We start from the raw sequence: 21,721 nt of genomic DNA on the forward strand, positions 1-21,721 counted from the left end.
ATTCGTATGCACCAAACAATACTGTCAATGCCGATGAAACTGCATTGTTTGTTTTATTTTTTAAATGCTGAGGCCAAACAGACTTATGGTTTTAAAGGAGAGACCTGCCAGCTGGAAAATGTACTGTGTTGCTATGCAGTACACACGGAAGCGAGAGACTTCCTTTCCGCGTCATAGGAAAGTTCGAAAAGCCACGATGTTTTAAGGGCATCAGGCACTTTCCGTACAATACAAGGCATCCAAAAATGCAATAGTACAGTAATCCAAAAGATAAAGCATTTGCACAGGGGAGTCAGCATAATTTGTCCTTGTCTTTGAATAGTCGTTTTTTTCCTCTTGTTGCGTGAGGTTATGTTTGCCATTGTTTTATCCAAGTGCATTATTTGAATAATGTAAGTACACCTTGTTGGATACATTTCTGAAATAGTGTCTTCCATGGCATTTGAAAAGTTTAAACTGAGAATCAAGGTGATTGCATGCATTACTGGGTCTTAGAAGTGCCATGGCGAGAAATCATACAAGAGTAGTCACTGTACTGTTGTTGTAATGTGGACGGAAGCGAGAGACTTTCTCCCCTCATCATAGGAAAGTTCAATAAGCCACGATGTTTTAAGGGCATCGGGTACTTTCCGTGCAAGTACAAGGCATTTAAAATGCATACAGTACAGTAATGCAATGAATAAGGCACTTGCACAGGGGAGCCAATATAGATTTCTCCTCGTCTTTGAATCATGTTTTTTCTTTCTTTTGATTTCATTGCGTGAGGTTATGTTTGCCAGTGATTTATCCAAGTGCATTATTTGCATACTGTAAATGCACCTTGTTGGATACATTTTGGAAATAAGTTTTTTTTTCTTTTTTCTTTTCCATGGCATTTGAGAGGTTTACAGTAAACTGTAAATCAAGGTTAATTGCATGCAGTAACGGGTCTTAGAATATATTGTGATGCCGCAAGGGTTAGCATTTCCGAATTAGCCTACGTGTTTGCGGTTAATTCGAAATATGACTTTTGCATCCCAACGACTTCAAATTAACAAGGTTTTACTGTATAAAGATATAGTACATCATGTACATTATCTCTTTACATTTCATAGGAACTTCTCTGTTCCCCACACCAAGTTCATTACATTCTAGTAGAAAATATTTTCCACTTGTACCCTTCTGCTGATCTCTTTTCCAACCTTACATCTTGCATTATTTCACTTCGCAAATATTTGAAGCATTCAACAACCACAAGGTTTTCTTCCCTGATACTTAAGACTCCTTTTCCTTCTCTTTCTCCTCGTCATCAACAATGTTTTCAACCAACGCCGAGTGTTCACCGGTGAAATCAAAGGGGTAACTTTCTTTTTCATTTTATATAACCTGTTGAAGGGTATAGACCAACGTTATCACCACGAGAAAAGACGGATAAATTTATTATACTGTTGGACTCTACATCCACAAGAAATGAACATTAAAACTTCTCGTAATATCAAAACTTTAGATTCGGCGCCTTTACAAGCATTCTCCGAGTGTGTATGAAAGATTTGGTAACATATTTTAGGAAATATAAATCATGATATTATGAAATAAAATTCATTACAGAATTAATTAACTAATTAATAAGAAACCATGTGCCATGTGATTCACAACACTGAGGAATTTAGAACGTCAATTGAACCAGGAGTTATGCTGGAGAACAGAGCTAAGAATATATTGGTGCACACAGTGACGGACTCTCTCTCACTTGCTACATACCAGCTCACTTGCTTATTTGCTGTTGGATTCTTGATTTTTGATATGCTCGATTGGTGGAAAAATATCTAATTCCCTCCATGGGAACTTAGAATTTCCATTCGGAATTGCTTGGCGGGCATTAATTCCATTGTGGAGTTTTATCTCCAGTATGAAGTTATCAGACTGTGCCTCTTAAACAGGCTTCTGATAAGTTCACCTGCATACACCCCAGCGTCAGTGGGTAGGGTCTGACACATCCCACTCTGAAGAGTCTAGTGTCAGACCTAAGACAAAACGCTGGTTAATAGAGCAAACGCCTGAAAAAGCCATACATCTAATTTTTGATCTGATTTAAACGACTGCAGCTATCAAGCTTGATCCTGAAAGTCTAGCATGTTATTTCCTCAATGTATATTGTCCACTTCCCATTGTTACAGATCATAAATTCTATTAGTATTACAGATGAAAATTTAGAAACAACATCGCTTTGCACCGAGAGATTATGAGAGACAGGTTCTCTGGCTCTACTTAAATATATTTTCATTTAAGTATATTCTATTTCCTTGAACCCATATAGCTATTCTTTCCAGGTTTTCCTCTAATTTTTGGCATCATCACGATTTCTGATGTCCCTGTGCATTATACAATCATCTGCATACAGTGTCAGAGTGGGCGTCACACAATCTAGAGGGTTAATCCGGAATGTTACACGTAGCGAAGGCCCAATCACAGAACCCTGAAATACTCACAAGGTTACTACCGAGTTCAATAACTTTGTTCCATCAAACTCGGGCATTCAGTCTACAAAATATTACGTCAATCATGCCAGTAGATTATGCTAATTTTCATGTAGTTAGAATTTGTGGTTAACTTGCATTGCCAAGTTATGCAGAGAATAATACCACATATACAGTACTACAATATATATTCGTAATGAAAGCCATTTTTCACTTTAGATCCTATCTAGGTAAAGAAAACAAATGTTAATCCCCTTTACTTGTTAATTATGCAAAAATATTTAACATGTGCATTATGTAGTAAGCCTACCTGCAATCCTGTAATAAACTGAAATAGGAATTCATAATTACCACATCTGTGCCATACATTGGAGTCAGCACTTTTATTTCCCAGTAATAATACTGTCCCTTCACGCATGGTTTGTTCCCACGCACAACAGCTGTTCCTGAGCTGTAGCCCGGGTGGAAAAATACCTCCCGGTTATCTCGACTCAGGTGAGTAGAAGACGAGATGCCTTGATGATCCCATGCCCATTCATGTGCTGAAATACAGAAAACATGCTCTAAGATACTTTCCAACAAACTCCATCAATAAATTAGTAGAGGGCAATTATATACAGTACAGTTATAATGACCACCTTCCACATTTAGCATCAGCGGAGCATAGCCCATGAAGTATGTCACATGGTGTGTGTAACGTGAATGACAGGCAATCTGCACATACACATCACTCGTCGCTATTATGGGTAAAAGGAGCAATTTATCCAGTTACAAAAACGGACGATTACTGGATTTTAGGACAAAGGTGAAGGTTTTTCTGAAACAGCAGAATTTGTGACTTTTTGTAGGCTGCTGTGGTGAATGAGTATCGAGTGCACAAAAGGCAACTTTGCAAATAACCAACCTGTAAACTGCAGAGCAGCACCTGGCATAGATATGAGAGGTGAAAGTGTACAAGAGCTCACAGACATGCTAAACTGGAGCAGCTCTTTATGTCATCTGGCTCGGAAAGAGAGTCTTGAACCTTACAGTAGGGTTAACAATTTCTGCATCATTTTTTCTCCAGTTGATGGCAATTATATCAAGACGACGATTACGAACCTCAAGGATTTTTCATTGGGACCGCTCAATAGTAAAGATCACACAGTGTTATGGCATTTAATGCGAAGTAACTCTCCCTGAGGGCAGCTCCTGAGCACATGTGGTAAGGTTTGATACTCGCTACAGTGCCTGTACTGGCCTGTGCTCATAGAATCTCCAGGTAGAATGCGCACTGAGGTGACCATTGCCGTCATTTTCAGCAGGTATCTTCATTCCGAAGATGACAGCCCATTGCATTTCGCCATCCTTGAGTTGGTGGATGGTACTTCGGCTAATAAGGGAATGCCTCTCCCTTTGTGTGGGTAGTTACTCAACCATGAAATTCCTTTAGCCGTAGAACCTCTCGGATCTTCTAACACTCTTGGATCTGTTATCAGTACTTATCTGTAGCTCTGAGACGCAACAATTGGTGGCATCATAATTTCCGATAACATTAACATGAGGATCGCTACTAACTTAGAGTTTGCGATTGATGATTAATTGTTGGAGATATGCTTCCCACGTTGCATGAAGTATAGACAAGCCTTTATATTTACTGCTTGTGTACAACACACTGTTAAGTGTGTCACTGAGCAGCTGAAGAGTTTCCTTCACTGCACTCTTGATTAAACTGTCTGCTTTCATAAAAAACTTCTTGGGAATTTTCTCTATACTGAAAAGGATATATTAAAGTGGGGCCTATGAACTGATTTAGAGTTCATTTTTGTTGTGGGTGCAGCAAATATGAGGCAACAAGCATGTTTAAATTACTTCTCAGATGTTCTAAAGTTTGGTTTTCACTGAATAGCAGCATCTTATTGAAGGGCGCACCCAAATTTTAAACTTTTTTATCACTGCCAATACTTGTGATATTGCCACAGATTATGAGGACTGTATTACAGATTAATTTTCCATTTTGAATGATAATAGTTCTAGATTTCTTAGTGTTAATTTCTAGGCCTATCTCTTGTAGCATATTGATGGTGGTTGCGACCAAGATCAAGGCTGCTTCTTTGTCTATAACATCAGCGAAGCATAATGCCGTTGTTGGATCAGTATCAGTGATCAATTTGAAACCGTAAGCTTCAACAACTTTTTCTTCAGTTACGTTATTAAGTACGTGGTTAATATTCCAGTCAAATAAAAAAAGGTGATACTACTGTCGGATTTTTTATTATGGACACTCGAGTTTAGGCTTTAATTACAAACGAACCAATAGGCCTATTGCAATGCGAGTTATACCAGTATTTTCCTTGTTTAATTCTACATTAGCGTATATAAGACACATTGTTTTTGACGTCCATTAAATATTTTTTATTTGTGGTTGTAATAAATATTGCCCGTGTTTTTGGCTTCTTCTCTAGGAAGCGCTCACTTAGGAATATATACAAGGAAAACTACTTGTCTGATGGTAATGAAATTTTTATATGTTATAACTACATGTATTTGTAGTGTAATACTAAAGTTATAATTTTTTTCAATCATCCCGAAAAAAGTTCTTATCATTTTTCTAAAGCAACTCTTTCTCAGCCCAGGATAAACGTACAACAGCAAAGTTGGGCTTGTTTTGAAGCACTCAGTCATGGTTATCAGAAACTACAACAACTGTAACCATACAGTTTGGTACCGAATTTATGAAGAGTAATATTGAAAGGAGGTTTTGTGTACGCCGAACCGTGTGATTAACAGCAGGCCGGGTGGTGAAAACGGGCGCAGTGTTGCCGCGTTCAGTATTATCACGCGCGCAACGAACACAGCTTTTCGTTTACTTTCAACCTTAAATTTTATTTCCTCTTATAAATTCCACTTCCCATCACCTTTTCTCATAAGGGCTTTGGACCTTCAAAGGCAGGTTTAAAAATGGTTGACTTATTTAGAAATATCACACTGTACAATTTTTACAAGAGTTATTTACATTATTATTTACATATATTTACAATATTTAATTCTATCAATTTTCTTCGTCTGAAAAATCACTGTATTCCGATGAATCGGTGCTGCTGTCATTCATGTTGATTATGACTGGCTCGAAATAAGGGACGTTTTCAGACAGTCCATCTTTTTCCCAGTAGTGGTCTTCAATTTTCTTAGCGTTTTTAATGCATTGTTTCCAGAGTTCAGGGGTGGCGGTACGTAAGGCTTCTCGGCATAAAGCGTTAATTGCTTCCATACCTCTACCATTTTTTAATGTGTTAGCCATATTTGTTTTTGCTATTTTCCCTTTTACGTAAGCCCAAATGAGCTCGATTGGATTAAGCTCGCAATGGGCCACTGGTAACCAAACAAGCTGTACATCTGGTCGAAGTCGTTTAGTCAGTTGTTCCAGCTTCTTTACCGGTGTTTGAAAATAAGGCCTGGCAAGGACAATCAGCTCTGATTTCGTTAATTTGTTATAATCGTCAACTCCAGGTGGTAGTGAAATATTCTTTGATGTTATCCAGGATATAATTTCAGGTTTCAGCCATGACATGTTCGGGTTTTTAGATGAAGGATTGACCATCGTATGATATGGAGCTTGATCTATAACGACAGCCGACTTTTGAGGCAATAAACTCAGGACTTTCGTGAACCATTCTTCATAATGAGTCGAGTTCATCTCATTGTGGTAATCACCACTGCCTTTCTTGCCAATAAAACAAAGTTCTGCACCGTCAAGAAATCCTTCACTTCCGATGTGTAAAATTATGATGCGTTTCCCAGCTCCAGACGGTGTTTTGAATCCTCCACGCCATCCATAAATTTGCTGAATGTACCCTCTGTACAGATTATAGTTGTCAAATTTGTTTTCTAAAGCTTCAATCACGTTTTCTTGCCACCCATATTTCATATTATGGTTCTGTCCGCACCACGTCTTGTCTGTAAAGATCTTGTAGCCCTGTGCTCTTAAGTCTCTAATTCGTCTAAGGTAGGTATGTCGGGATGCAGCAACTGTCACAGATTCCATTAGCACTGGTTTCCTGTTTAGTTTTTTGAATCGGAATCCCAAGCTTCGAACTACTTTCAAAAGCGTAGAAATTGACATATCGGGAAAATCCAGCATATTTTCTAACAGTTTCATGCGGAGGCTTTTAATTGTGGGAAATATCTTATTCATATAAAAATCGTGCATATTTCTTCGTATTGTGCCCAAAGTAAAATCATCTAGATGGATTTTCGGACGCCCTGGTCTCACACACTGCTTCTTTCTTGGCCTGGATGACGTATTTCCATCATTCTCCTTTGAAGCGGCTCCTACTCTCTTCACTGACGACAGCGATAATCCAAGACAATCTGCCACCTTCTGGTACACAGGGAACCTCTTGTCCCCTACTTTTTCCCCCTCACACTGAAAGAAACAAATAGCACTCAAAATCATTGCAAGTTCACCCTCTGATAACAGCGGTCTTGGAGGCATCTTGAAGTGACGTGGCCAACATGCAGAACATAGGAAACTGAAAATAGCTTGCGGATAAACCAAGGTCATGGGCATTCCGTTCCACAACTGCCCGGGGCGAGTGTACTGTGTTCGTTGCGCGCGTGATTACTACTGAACGCGGCAACACTGCGCCCGTTTTCACCACCCGGCCTGCTGTTAATCGCACGGTCCGGCGTACACAAAACCTCCTTTCAATATTACTCTTCATAAATTCGGTACCAAACTGTACGGTTACAGTTGTTGTAGTTTCTGATAACCATGACTGAGTGCTTCAAAACAAGCCCAACTTTGCTGTTGTACGTTTATCCTGGGCTGAGAAAGAGTTGCTTTAGAAAAATAAGAACTTTTTTCGGGATGATTGAAAAAAATTATAACTTTAGTATTACACTACAAATACATGTGGTTATAACATATAAAAATTTCATTACCATCAGACAAGTAGTTTTCCTTGTATATATTCCTAAGTGAGCGCTTCCTAGAGAAGAAGCCAAAAACACGGGCAATATTTATTACAACCACAAATAAAAAATATTTAATGGACGTCAAAAACAATGTGTCTTATATACGCTAATGTAGAATTAAACAAGGAAAATACTGGTATAACTCGCATTGCAATAGGCCTATTGGTTCGTTTGTAATTAAAGCCTAAACTCGAGTATCCATAATAAAAAATCCGACAGTAGATCTCCTTGCATCAATCTGCATTTGATATATATTTCCTCAGTGCAGCCTTCATTTGTTTGTATCTGTGACCTATTTTTTGTAAGTTGTTTTATTAGTAGAAGTTTGAGAGAATCAGGCAACTGAGAATGCTCAATGGCCACAGATGACCATACCCAATGCTCTCAAAGGCTTTAATGACATTAAAATAGAATAGAATAGAATAGAATAGAATAGAATAGAATAGAATAGAATAGAATAGATTTATTTATCATTAACAGGTTATTTCCCCAATTAAAGATGATTCAATAAAAGATAATATACAGCAAATACACCTTAAGTAAATAACACTAATTTTCTAAAATAAAAACCAAATTCAAACTAAATCTAGAGACCATTTTATATGCATATTTACAAAACCTTAAATAAATTAAATAAATAAATAAGACTCAATCTCCTTAAATAATTGACATTATTAAACTACATCTAGTAACATTTACATATCTTACATATAGGGCCTTACATTCGTGAGGTCATTAGGGCATATCTGGTTTTAGACGGGGGTGAGTGAAAAAGGTCCATTGATTCACCCATCTCATTCAGTGATGTTAGTGCCCTCACAAGCCATGAGTTAGCCCGAGCCACAGTTCTCACTTTAGGCAGATGAAAAATATACGCTTGCCTAGTATTGCGACGAGGAACATGTAATGGAATCAGCTCCAGTAATGTTGAGCAATCAACTCTGTTCGTCAGACACTTATAAAGAAAGAGGGCATTGGCACATCTGCGGCGTGAGTGCAATGTCCTCATGCTCATAGTCTCACAAAAAGACTCGTAATTGGACGAAGAGAGAGAAATACCCAAACCCTTGTAGCTGATCCATTTCATGAACCTTATTTGGATTCTTTCCAAGTTTTGTATTAAATACTGCTGAGAAGGTAGCCACACTTCGCAACAGTATTCTAACGATGGCCTGATTAGAGTGCAAAACAAAGTTTTTAGAGTTCTAGGAGAAACAAATTCGGCACAATTTCTTTTCAGAAAGCCAAGTAATTTAAACCCTTTCCTAGAAATCTTGTCTAAATGTTTCTCGAAGGAAAGACCGTAGCAGTTTGAAACTGTCACACCAAGATCATTTATTTTATTCACACGAGCTATTTGGTTATTGCATACATGGTAAGGGTAATTTACTGGTTCCAACTTGCGTGAAAATGTAATTGTGTTGCATTTTGAAGTATTCAAACCCCAAGCAGCCACATTTCACACCAGTTACTTAGTAGGTTTAAGTCAGACTGTAACAACTTACAGCCCAACTCACTATTGATTACCTTAAAGATCTTTAGATCGTCAGCATAGAGAAGGCAATTACTGTGTTGTATAACTGATGTTATATCATTTATAAATATGACAAAGAAAAGAGGGCCAAGTAAAGAGCCTTGGGGGACACCTGAAGTAGGGTGGTACAGCTTTGACATAATACTATCAGCTTTTACTACGCAAACTCTATTAGTGAGATAGCTTCTAATCCACTCCAAAGCACTTCCTCCTATCCCATATGCTGACAATTTGGTGAGTAGAGTATCATGTTGAACTGAATCACAGGCTTTGGAGAAGTCCGTATAAACAACATCCACTTGTTGCCTCCTATCCAGAGATTCAGAAATGAAATTGATATACACCGCCATACTGGACACAGTAGAGCGTTTCTGTACAAAACCGTGCTACGCTATATTAATATACTGTGGAACTGAACTGTACAATCTCTTATACACGATCTTCTCTGCCACCTTTGAAATTAGGGACAATAACACAACAGGCCTATAGGTATCAAACACCATTTTGTCTCCTTTCTTGAACACTGGTATGACATAACCTTTCTTCCACTCACACGGAAAATACCCTGACGGGAATGACATTTATTATGATGCTAAGTGGCCTACCTAGCTCAGACGCACATTCTTTCAATACTACTGCGGGTACGTCATCTGGAACACATGATTTGGAGGTATCCAAAGAAGCAAGAATTGAAGATACCTCTGCTGGAGAGGTCACTATTGAAGTTAGGCCTATATCACACACGGACGAAGCGGATAGATTACACTGTGCGGCAGGTGAGTGATACTTTTCAAAGGTATCTGCAAAACTGTCCAAGATGCTCCTCTTGTCCTGTATTTCTTCCCCGTCCTGAAGCATAGTAGATGGCAGGCGAGATGACCTCCGTTTGTTGTTTACAAAATTCCAGAAACACTTCGGGTTGGCAGCTAATTTCGATTCCATCGAAGTTATATAGTTTCTGTATTTTATGAGCTGAAGGCGCTTAAATTCACCGCGTATGGTCGAAAATTGCACATAATCACTATTATGGCCCATTTTTTTAAACTTCCTTCTTGCCCTCTCCTTTTCTTTTAATTTATCTATTACCTCAGAGTCGTACCAGCATGGGTACTTCCGCGTGCTAACTATCCGGGACGATACAGTGTCTTTTATTACAGCGCAAAGTAAGTCGTAGAAAAGGGTTAACGCCTCGTCAATGGAGGGGGAGTCCTCGATTAAATTCCAGGGACACAACGAAAGGAGATTTCTCATTTGAGGAAATTCGGCCTTAGTCCATGCGAACATTAACTTCTTCTGTGGTACGGGGCGCATAACTCGTGGTAAAGATAGAGTGAATTCTACAGCTCGATGGTCAGAAGTAATTACCTTTTCCGTCTCAAAGCAGTCCAAGTGTCCACAGTATTGATCCGATATTAGAACAAGGTCCAGGAAGTTCTTGTTTCTTGTTGGGAAGTGACACATTTGCTTGAGTCCGAATTCACTGACGATTTCAGGAAGTAAGAAGACATCCGCACATCTCTGTTTTATAATGGGACCAGGATTCCAAGCCAAATTTCTGATGTTAAAGTCACCGCAAACTACAAGAATGTCCTGCGGATTTAAAACAGCTGTAACGTTGGCCAGTGTTGCTCAAAGATTACTCATCCTAGCAGTCACTTCATCCGGTGGCAGGTAGCAGCACACTATAAACACAGACCTCCCTGATGTTGGGGTGGCCTTGACCACGAGACACTCCCAGTCTCCCGCCAGCTCTGGCCGTGAAACTGGCCTTAGAGCAGATTTCACAGCAACCATAATCCCTCCCCCTCTCAGTTTGCTACTATGGACCTAATGTCTGTCTTGACAAAACACACAGTAATCAGTAGACAACAGTTCATTATCACCAACAGAATCATTTAACCAACTTTCAACTATACGAATACAGTCTTTGCTGGCGTCACTGAAAGCAAGGTTAAAGTCCGTCAAAGAATTACACATGCTCCCTACATTTTGGTAGAAGAAATTCATACCGCTGTCATGCTGGGGTCCTGGGTTCAGATGTATGTCGCCGGACAAAGCCAATAGAAGCACACAAATCGCTGAACCAGATGTCTTTGGGCTAGAGTTTGTCTGTTGTTTTCTCACAGACAGGCCGCCTGGTTGTGACGTCACCAAATACATAGTTTCATTTAAATCCAGCCCGTGGGCCGAAATACGAAGCTCCGAACCATTCACAAAAGAGTTTTCCCAACGGTTTGCATATTTCACGTCGAAGTCTAGCACACTCTCATCCTGGAGACAGACTCAAACGGACGTGATACTACATTTGAACACTACTAATAGACAAAAGATACGGAGCGATACCGACACACGACTACTCCCGGACGCCATCTTGAAACTATGCATGTGGAGGACGTGTACTGCAGCTGTACAGAAAATCCCATCGATGATATTTATGTTAATAAAAGTCCCAGGCGTAATAACAAAACCCCTTTGACAATGGTTTAAGGAAGCTTATTCCCTTACAATGCAATCTAATGTTTTTGGTATAACCCTCCAGATGACAGAACAGATGGTGACTTGTCTCCAATTTGAAATATCCATCTCGTCCTCTCCCATGAATATCAGAACTCTTTAGCAGTTCTAAGCACATCTGGAACAACTTCTTTATTTAACATCAGCCTAGCAATATGTATTATCACACTCACTGCAATTGGATGTCTTATTGTTTTAAATACAACTTTATCTGCCCCAAGGCCGGTGTCAATCGAAATTCTTCATGACTGAAGAGACTAGGTCTGCATAATTATCTATATTATCAACATCTTTATTGCTAGTCAGGTCATACATTCCTCTCAAATGAAAATTAGCAGTCTGACACATTCACCAATTGCTGGCTATTTACAAGCCTCTTGTAGCAGGACTCCAGCCTGACAGTGTTTACCTGAAGGACACTCTAATCCTGATTGACAGGCCTTTGACTTATGCTCGCAAGTACACACAACAGTTCATCACCAATCAAGATAACCAGAAGGTTTGAAACAGAAGAACTGACATATCAGTGAAGTATTTCATTCCATGCTTGAAAAGTCAAGTCAGAGAATCCATCCAAATTTGTACGAAACTATTTTGTAAATCCACATGCATATGGATTTGGCTCTCTTCCTATTAATTGCTGTTCTACATGCCTTTCCTTAAAGATATTAAGTATTCAAGACATGATAAAAAAAGAGGAGTTGAGGCTCAACTTTCCATCCAGGGTAATCTTCAGATCCAAAATTCACAAATGGCAAGTTGACCAAGAGGAAAGACCAAAGAAGGCAGAAAGGAAGATCACAGTATAAAAATGAAAGAAATATGGGCACAAAGGAAGGCAAATGCACACCTCTAAGTACTTTGCATAGTCCTAATGGACTTATAAGCATATACAGTAGAAGTCAACTATAGAGTGCGGCATATAGCGAGAACTCTGTTGTAACGACAGTTTCTTTCTGCCCCTTGAAAATTCCTATACTGAACTGTGTACTATCCTTCAGTTATTGCGAGAACCCAATCACTGGTGCATCTGTTATTAAGAGCAATTAAGCGTGCATTATATTTCTGTTATTTTGATATTTGTGCACTCAAGATATTATACTGAATGTGATTGATCCTCTTCAGTGTAGTTTTCACGCTATGTGCACTAGCGAGTTCTCTCGCCGACAATCAAACTCGAAGGCAATGTCGGAATCCATTAGCAATACTCATCGACTGGTGTTCTGTAAACACAATTCAAAATCTATGAGAACATATTTCTGTAATAAAATGCGTAAATAATGTAGCCGATAGCAGTAGTTAACTCATTAGAAATATAGGCTGATCGCTTAATTTTAATGCTAGGTACTGAAATTAAGTAAGAATGTGATAGCCTCAAAATACAGCGCCGAGTGGATGACTGATTTCAGAGGTTAGTTCATTCAGTAAAACTTCGTTAGAATGTATTTACTGTCATCACAACTTGCTTTACATTGCATTGACGCAGACAGGGCTTATGGAGACGATGGGATAAAAAGGCTTAGGAGTGGGAAGGAAGCAGCCGTGGCCTTAGGTACAACCCCAGTGTTTACCCGATGTGAAAATGGGAAACCACGGAAAACCATCTTCAAGGCTGTCGACAGTGGGATTCAAACCCAATATCTCCCAGATGCAAGCTCACAGCTGCGTGCCCCTAACCGCACGGCCAACTCGCCCGGTTTACTGTCATGAAATGACAAACATTGTAATAGATAAAAGTCTAACATGGCATTAAAAAATACATGCATATGTACATGTGATGAGGATGGGCATGGAGAGAATGGCCAGAAGAGTATACATTTTGAAAGCTTTCAATTCTGTAGATCATACTCTGCTGCTCCATAAACTCTCCAAACAATTTAATATACAAGGCAGTGTTCTAACCCTTCTTGCTGGCTTCCTACATAACCGTTGGCAGAGTGTGGTAATATCAGGCACATCATCCTCATGGTTACAAGTCACCTCCGGTGTCCCACAAGGAAGTGCTCCTGGCCCCTTGCTGTTTTCCTTGTTTATGGACAATATGCCGTCCAAACTTAACAAAACAGCAAATACCCTACTTTTTGCTGATGACTGCTAGATATTTAGGAAGATCAGGAATCCAGCAGATGCAGCTCTTCTACAGTCCTCACTTAATGTCCTCTCGAACCGGTGCCGTACTTGGAAACTTATCCCCATATCCCCAATCCACTAAAGTACAGCCACATGACCATAACACTACGTAAATCTCCTCTACCGACGTCATATTATCTACTTGACAAGCCTATCGCCATAATTACGTAACAGCGTGACTTGGGTGTAATATTCTATACAAAATTACGATTCAAGAACCACACAGGAACATATATAACCAAGGCTATGAAATTACTAGTCATTCTCTACCACTTCACAGAAATTTCTAATCCCACTGCTCTTTGTCACTTCTTCCTCATGATCATTCAACCTGTCTTGAACTACTGCTCTCCGATTTGGACAACAGCCTCCCCCTTCAATATTAACCAATTAGATAGAGCAGTGTCCCTCCTTGCTGCAATTGGGAACATGCATCATTTTCAAAAATATTTTTTTTGAAAAGTACACCAATGAAATAGTACGTAAACGTATTACATTGTGGTATGTTGCCTTGTTTTCTACCATTAAAAAAATATTTAATAGTGCCTTTCCGCAAGGCGAGTGAAACGGCCTCTGACGTAAGCGGCGCGCTGTGACGTCACGATCCAGTACCGCATGGAGCTCTGCCAGCCGTTGTGCATCAGCCGTTGCTAAAAGCCGATTGTTTATTATTCATGATCGCGAATAACTTCGAAATGACAGAAGAAAGGTTCAAAACAGCACAGTCAGACAATCTACCATGTGTAGATGTCATCATTCTTGAAAAATGTGACTTTTGTGGCCGCAGAAATTAGCGGATAACAAGCAAGTTTGTAAGTGGCGTCCTTTATATACGTGCAATGTACTGTAAACCATAGTATTAGGATAACAAAGAACCTGGATAGATATCACATCACTTTCAACATTTCCTTCTAGACTGATTCCCCTATTAATGAATAACATTACATTTTCGGGCTTTCAGCATTAGTAAAGTAAGAAATCGGATTTCAGCACTAACATAAACATATAGGTAGCATTATAGTACTAGTCCGCTTCTGTGGTGTAGTGGTTAATGTGTGCCACTCCCCGAGGCCCGGTTTCGATTCCCGGCTCTGCCATGAAAGTTGAAAACAAATAGTACGAGGGCTGGAACGGGGTCTACTCAGCCTCGGGAGGTCAACTGAGTAGAAGGGTTTCGAATCCCACCTCAGCCATCCTCGAAGTGGTTTTTCGTATTTTCCTACTTCTCCTCCAGGCACCTAAGGCCACGGCCGTTTCCTTCCTTCTTCCTTGTCTATCCCTTCCGATCCTCCCATCCTCCCACAAGGCCCCTGTTGAGCATAACAGGTGAGGCCGCCTGGGCGAGGTAATGGCCCTCCTCACCAGTTTCATCACCATACTCAAAGTCTCACGTTCCAGGACACTGCCCTTGAAGTGGTAGAGGTGAAATCCGTCGCTGAGTCCGAGAGAAAACCAACCCTGAAGGATAAACTGATTAAGAAAGAAAGATCATAGTACTGTAGGTCTATAACCTATCATTTCTGAAAAAAAATATATATTTATGGTTGGGGCAACTGGCCTACCCACTTCCGGGGCCCATGAAAGAGAATTAAATATCTTTGTGGAGGGAAAAAGTTAAACATGATAAAGATAAATATGACTTCATCTAGTTTTCACAAGTTGGGCTGAGTGGTTCAGACGGTTGAGGTGCTGGCCTTCTGACCCCAACTTGGCAGGTTCGATCCTGGTTCAGTCCGGTGGTAGTCGAAGGTGCTCAAATACGTCAGCCTCGTGTCGGTAGATTTACTGGCACGTAAAAGAACTCCTGCAGGACTAAATTCCTGCACATCGGCGTCTCCGAAAATCGTAGAAGTAGTTAGCGGGGCGTGAAGCCAATAACATTAATTACATTTGGCTTTTAACAAGCTGAGCATATCAGGAAAGAAAAGTGTCCTGGTGACATTTTAGTCGCTCAATACAGGAATGTCTTTGGGTGCTGTGACATTTAGTTTTTTTTTTTTTTTTTTTTTTTGCTGTTTGCTTTACGTCACACCGTCACATATAGGTCTTATGGCGACGATGGGACAGGATAGGCCTAGGAATGGGAACAAAGCGGCCGTGGCCTTAGGTACAACCTCAGCATTTGCCTGGTGTGAAAATGGGAAACCACGGAAAACCATCTTCAGAGCTGCCGGCAGTGGGGTTCAAAACCTTCTATCTCCCGGATGCGAGCTCACAGCTGCGCGCTCCTAACCGCACGGCCAACTCGCGCGGTATTTTTACCCTTCGTTTATTGACTTGGCTTGTATAACCTAAAACTTAGGCTAATTTGGATAATATTTTAAACACCTACATCACTATTTTCACCTGTGTGCAATTATGTTATTTATTTCATTAATATTATGATAATTATTATAATTGAGCATTGTTAACTTATAAGACCCCAACAGACAAGCATTGGTTTTGTGTAGAGTTATACATTTGTTAAATTCACGTTGTTTCCTTTCATGATGTACACGCCTATTCTTTGTTACATTATAGAGTATTTAGATATAGCCTAAATTTACCAATTAAGCTCTTCAATAAAGACATACATAACTGTCCCATGCCAAGATATATTGGTAGAATTAGAGCTGTCAAAATGGTTCATAACCCCTTTGATTTATTATCTTGACATGGATCACCCAAAACATAGGTTAGGTTTGGAGAATACTTTAATAATCAGCATTATTTAATGCACTGTTTATTACTTTCATATTCCAAGATGTAATTGAAGCATTTAAATAAAGCATCATATATTAAAATTTAAAGTTTTACCACTAGAACAGCTGACATGGAAAAGTGATTTGAAAATTCAAACAAATTCATCTTACGTTAAAATCTTCAAAAAAGTAAACTGTAGACTTTTCCGATATATCACCAGCATTTCTCCGGCTCGCCAAAATCCATTTCTCCCTAGTTTTAGCGTCTTTGAAACATGTATAAACAATTTGTTTGGTATGGTATGCGATGTGCTATTGCACATCGGATCTCTACACCATTTACAAGTTTTCTGCTTCACTGTCTGCGCAGGATTCATTTTAAGTCTAAAATATACCACTCAGATTATTATCCAATGTATAGACCTCGAATTTAACCATACTGGACACTAACGTAAAGTAGAAATACGCGAAGTGTATCCTGCTTCACACAGCACACTATGTGTTATTTCGTCTGCTAATTCAGTCAACCTGTACGATGACGTCAGACCAATGAGATCGCGTACTTGCGTGACGTGACATTTTCGTAGATTTTTATCATGTTTGGAGTTATTATTTGTACATTCTGATCACATTTTTGAATTCTGCATGAAATTTTGAATCAGATTAGCATATTTTTAATTAAAACCCCGGATCATGCATGTTCCCTATTGTCAGGAAAAGAAACCCCCAAGCTCAGAAATCTGTCATGCAGCAAGTATTAAGGGCAATAAATGGGTCACTGCTGCACATCAGGCGACAGGCAACGAACCCGAGTTGCTTCCATGGGATCTTAAATGGGCATTACCACTCAGAACATCTTGTCTCGCTCTTCTCTCTCCGTGTTTCTTCCCTCTCCACCAGAATCAAAGACCTTCTCCAAATTTTCCACACTCAGCACTCAATACTTTGATGATCTTTCCAAATCTGCCTCCCCAGTCTCTTTAACACTATTGATAGGAGACAAGACCTTGATATAGAATCAAGCAAAAGTATATTCAAGAGGGATGTAAATATTCTCTTAAGGGGACAGACTGGAGATGAAAATCAATATTTTGGTAATTTTGGCAAAAAAGTTTTAAGGCTGAAATTGAAAGGATAGAGTTTCTTATTCCGTTGAATTCAAACCATTTATCACTTTAATAATGCTTTGTTTGCCAGTCTACACAAAGCAGAAATGGGCGTAGCGTCTGCTTTGCTTTCATTTTCCTGCCAATTATAATTTTAAATATTATTCCCATTTTTCTACCATAATATTCTTCCAAATGTAACAAAATTTGTATGATATATGAATCACAGCTATATCAGGAAACCTGTGAATGGAACTTTTTATTGCAGAATTTTTTGAAGTAGTAAGGATCTTTAAATCCAAAATTTTAGAACGTAAAAAATACACAAATTTTAGTACAATATATCTCCTTATCATAGCGTAAGAAACATGTTATGGGAACTATGTACAAGATGTATTACGTACCTATAACAACTTACGGAGCAGAAACTTGGACAATGACAAAGAATGATGAGCATCGAAAGCAGGCAGCTGAAATGAACTTCTTGAGGAGTATGATACAGAAGAATAGAAGAGACAAAATAAGGAATGAGAAAATCCGGCAAGAAATTGGGGTGGAAAAATGAATGATAGAACACAGAAGAGCCGACTAAGATGGTTTGGGCACATAAAGCGAATGAGTGATGAATGAATGCCAAAAATGGTGATGGAAATGCAAATGCAGGGAAGGAGAGGCCGTGGATGACCACGATTGAGATGGAAGGACACAATCCAATGCAGTATTATAGATTTATTTATTCGTTTATTTATTTATCGTATGGCATATACATGAACAGTACAATAAATTACAGATTTATATCTACATTATATACACAGGTAATCGCCTGTGGCGTCGCCAGGAAAAATTCACTTGTTTCTCCTTTGAAACGTCTCAGTGGGCATTCATGTGTGATGTGCTTCACAGTTAGCCCTCAGCACTACAGTTGCAGCTGGATGATGACTTTTCCCTCCATTTATACAGAAGATCTGCACACACACCATGGTTAGTCCGGATCCGGTTTAACTTGGACCATACTTGTCAATCTCAACAAATTCCATCAAGGATTAAAGAGATATAAGCGAGAAAGGAGCCACATTTCTCCTCATGACGTGGCGAGTAACCTTGGCCTTGTGGAATATAAGCCGCGGACCAGGCCAAAGCAAGCCAGTTCAAATCCTTCACAGCTGGCTCGCCTGTCATGCTGCTCGCGACAAGTGAAGTCAAACTCAGTGTTCATTCTGCGGGAACGTCGCCATACTTGTATACATTCTGACAGCAAGTTGACACTTAGCTTATGTGAACACCAGTGAGTAACCTATAAATTGTTGGACTTTCAATTCGTCAGAGACAGTCGAACTTCGGAAATTAATGTGTTTATAACATCGAAGTCATAAGACTTGTGATATTTTGCCAATATTCATGTGAATAACTTTAACAAACTTGAAATTAGCACGACTACTTTAAATCGTAATGGTCTTGAACTGTTTCAACATAGAACATCATGAGTGTAGGTTTGTAACACATTGACTATTTTGAGTATTATCAAAGCCTAATACACTTCAACTTGTGCATAAAGACTGTTCGCTAATTATCATAACAGACTGTACCATTTGAAACATCTCATGTGAATAGATTGTCTAATGAACTGTAAAAATGCCGTAATACATTACGCATACTTCGTAATTCAGCGACATCGTGACTTAATAGGATTCGTACACAAGTATTTAAGGAACTGTGATAGTGAGAAGGAACATTATGATATATTACAAGAGAGAGCTATTTATTTATTTCTTTGCTGTGAAAGTGAGTCATGATAAACTGTGCTTCGAATGAGAGTTATTTCTGACAAGACGAATGGTATACAGTGAGTGTAAAGGTGAACTATGCATAGAAATGCATTTTCTCATTTTACAATTATTGCAACTTACGAAAAGAAACAGTGCTTCAACACATTTCTCACCCAGTGAATGGTGATTATTTCCGAAATAATTATAATCAGTTCTAAGAGCACAAATCAAATGGCGCTTGTTTCAACATAGTGCACTCTATCAGTGGCCTAGTCAGATGGACTTTCTCGTGTTAAAGCCACTCTTTTATTAACATGAGAAATTCTGACTCAAGACGGCGGAGATCGACGACGAACGACGGAGAACGACTGAGATCGACGTAGATCGACGGAAATTTGATGCAGATCAACGCGGAATGTGGACTTGGTACTACGAGGGACAGTTCCTGGGACGTGGTACTATGGAACATCGTGGTGCTTGCTGTTAGTTGAGTTCCAGATTGCTGCTTGCAGAGCAGTATTCAACAGTTCAAGGTCTACAAGAAGACATATTTCAGGTGATATAAGTGTCTTTTCATTCAGAAACATAATTCTGACTTTCAGCAAAACTCTTATAGACAGTGTCATCGCTGACAAAGAACATTCACTCAATTCAAAAGCTCCTCATGCTCTTTGAAATCAACTTTTCCTGGTACTGTATGTTATGGTGTCCAAATCTTGCAAACCATGTATGATCTCTTTTGGAACTATTATCAACTCAATTGCTCGCAAAGACTTAGTATTTAAAAATGAAATGACTGGGATTATTGGCAGAACTAATGATTAGTCCTGACTATAAATTTTACAAAACCTTTGCTTTAACATTGAGATGTTAACAACATACTTAACTGGTGCATGCAATAAGCCAAGGAGGCAAGACAAATTTACACAAAAATTTAAAGAAAGAAAAACAGAAAGAAAGAAAGAACGAAACCGCCTCATTTCTTCCTAAGATTTTAAACGGAAATTCCTCCCTCTTCTCGCACTGACCCGTCTTTGTGTATTTCCTGTTATGTGTTCCTTTCATTGTTTCTGTATTTCTATATATGGCAAACAGAAATTAGGATATGTTTACCATCTCCAATTAATCATACTGAAAGAAGATTCTATAAATTTAAGGAAAGTCACAGGACTACAAATATGATCTAATTAATCTCAATTCAATTTAAACCTTACCATCAAGTTCTTCTCCACAATCACAAGAGAACCTTCGCTTCTTTTCAGTATTACACTCACAATAAGGCACTCCTTTTGCAAAAGGGTCCACACCACAGCAAGCAATCATGACAATTTCCTCTACGAGAACGATCTCAAAGAGCCAAGTCCTGAAACAATACACCATATATTACAATTAGTATAGACCATAATAATAGTATTGGGAGGTTTAAAAGAGTTCTGGGTGACAGGTCAGCTTTATTGGCCATACCCTATGGCCAATGCTCCCTAAGATCTCTCTTAAAACCCCAGTTTACAGTACCCAGGCCAAGGAGTGAGTAGGAACTTCCGTAATACTGAAGCTTGTAATTGCCAGCATGTTTCCAGCAAATATTAGTCATCTGTCTTTGTTAAATTCAATGTTGTACTAAATGTGAGCTTATTACACGCAACATTTTCACTAGCAGTAGTATAACAGTAGCTACTAAGGTATGGGGATTGTTGAATTATTTCATAGTATTCCATATTACATTAATTTCAAACCTTACATGGGATGAACTGACTTGACAGAAACACAAAGTGGATTGTGTTTAAACATGAACATCATGGGGATTTGGAAGAAACAAAACACACACAACATATTGCCCATGGAATCAGTCTGTGCTAAAAATTATACACAATTTCTTGTAATATTTCAGAAGGAAAGAAAATTTAAAAAATAAAAATATATACCAGTATCAAAAACATTTGTCATACATCTGACATGCACTGCATGTTACAATCTAGTGGCATGTATTATAAGACAATGGAGACCTACTTACACTTTTAGAATTATTCAAAACGAGATATTTTTAAAAAAGTGACAATTCCTTTTTGCTCAGAATTTCATTAGTAATTATTAACTTATATTAAAACAAATTATACATCCTTGTTTATTGCTTGAATTTTAATATCTTTTTCTACCACTCTTCCCACACCTGTGGTTTCGTGGGTGCGAACTGCATTGCACATGTGGATTTGGCCCTGTTTTACGGCCGGATGCCCTTCCTGGCGTCAACCGTATGTGGAGGGATCTAATTACTACTGCGTGTTTCTATGGTGGTTGGAAGCGAAGTGTGTTGTCTGAATATGAAGAGGAGAGTGTTGGGCCATACACAAACACCCAGACCTCGAGCAAGAAGAATTAATCAGAAGCGATTGAAATCCCCAAACTGGCCAGGAATTGAACTCAGGACCCTCCCAACCAAAGGGAAGTACGCTGACAATTCAGCTAAAGAGTCGGATGCCTGAAATGTAACAGGTTTTGCATAACTCTTTTTTACAGTACAGTATATTGTTTTACCAACCACTTTAACTGTTAAGTTCAATATTTAGGTAGATAATCC

General features: G+C 39.0%; 1 protein-coding gene across 7 annotated transcripts in view; it reads right to left on the reverse strand.

The window, feature by feature from the left end:
* The window catches only part of LOC136864693 (SPRY domain-containing SOCS box protein 3), a 261,046-nt gene that overhangs the window by 193,510 nt on the left and 45,815 nt on the right, over positions 1 to 21,721 (reverse strand). For all 7 annotated transcript variants that reach the window (XR_011017856.1, XM_068226384.1, XM_068226383.1 and 4 more), the window contains exons 2-3: positions 20,358 to 20,506; positions 2,808 to 2,998 (exon numbers count right to left, since the gene is read on the reverse strand). Coding sequence is in view for 6 of the 7 variants with exons in the window: in XM_068226384.1 (XP_068082485.1) it covers positions 2,808 to 2,998; positions 20,358 to 20,466 (300 nt within the window). In the remaining variant the exon portion in view is untranslated. The remainder of the gene's footprint in view (positions 1 to 2,807; positions 2,999 to 20,357; positions 20,507 to 21,721) is intronic.

The sequence above is a fragment of the Anabrus simplex genome, chromosome 2, assembly GCF_040414725.1.
Source record: "Anabrus simplex isolate iqAnaSimp1 chromosome 2, ASM4041472v1, whole genome shotgun sequence".
NCBI classification, from domain to species: domain Eukaryota; kingdom Metazoa; phylum Arthropoda; class Insecta; order Orthoptera; family Tettigoniidae; genus Anabrus; species Anabrus simplex.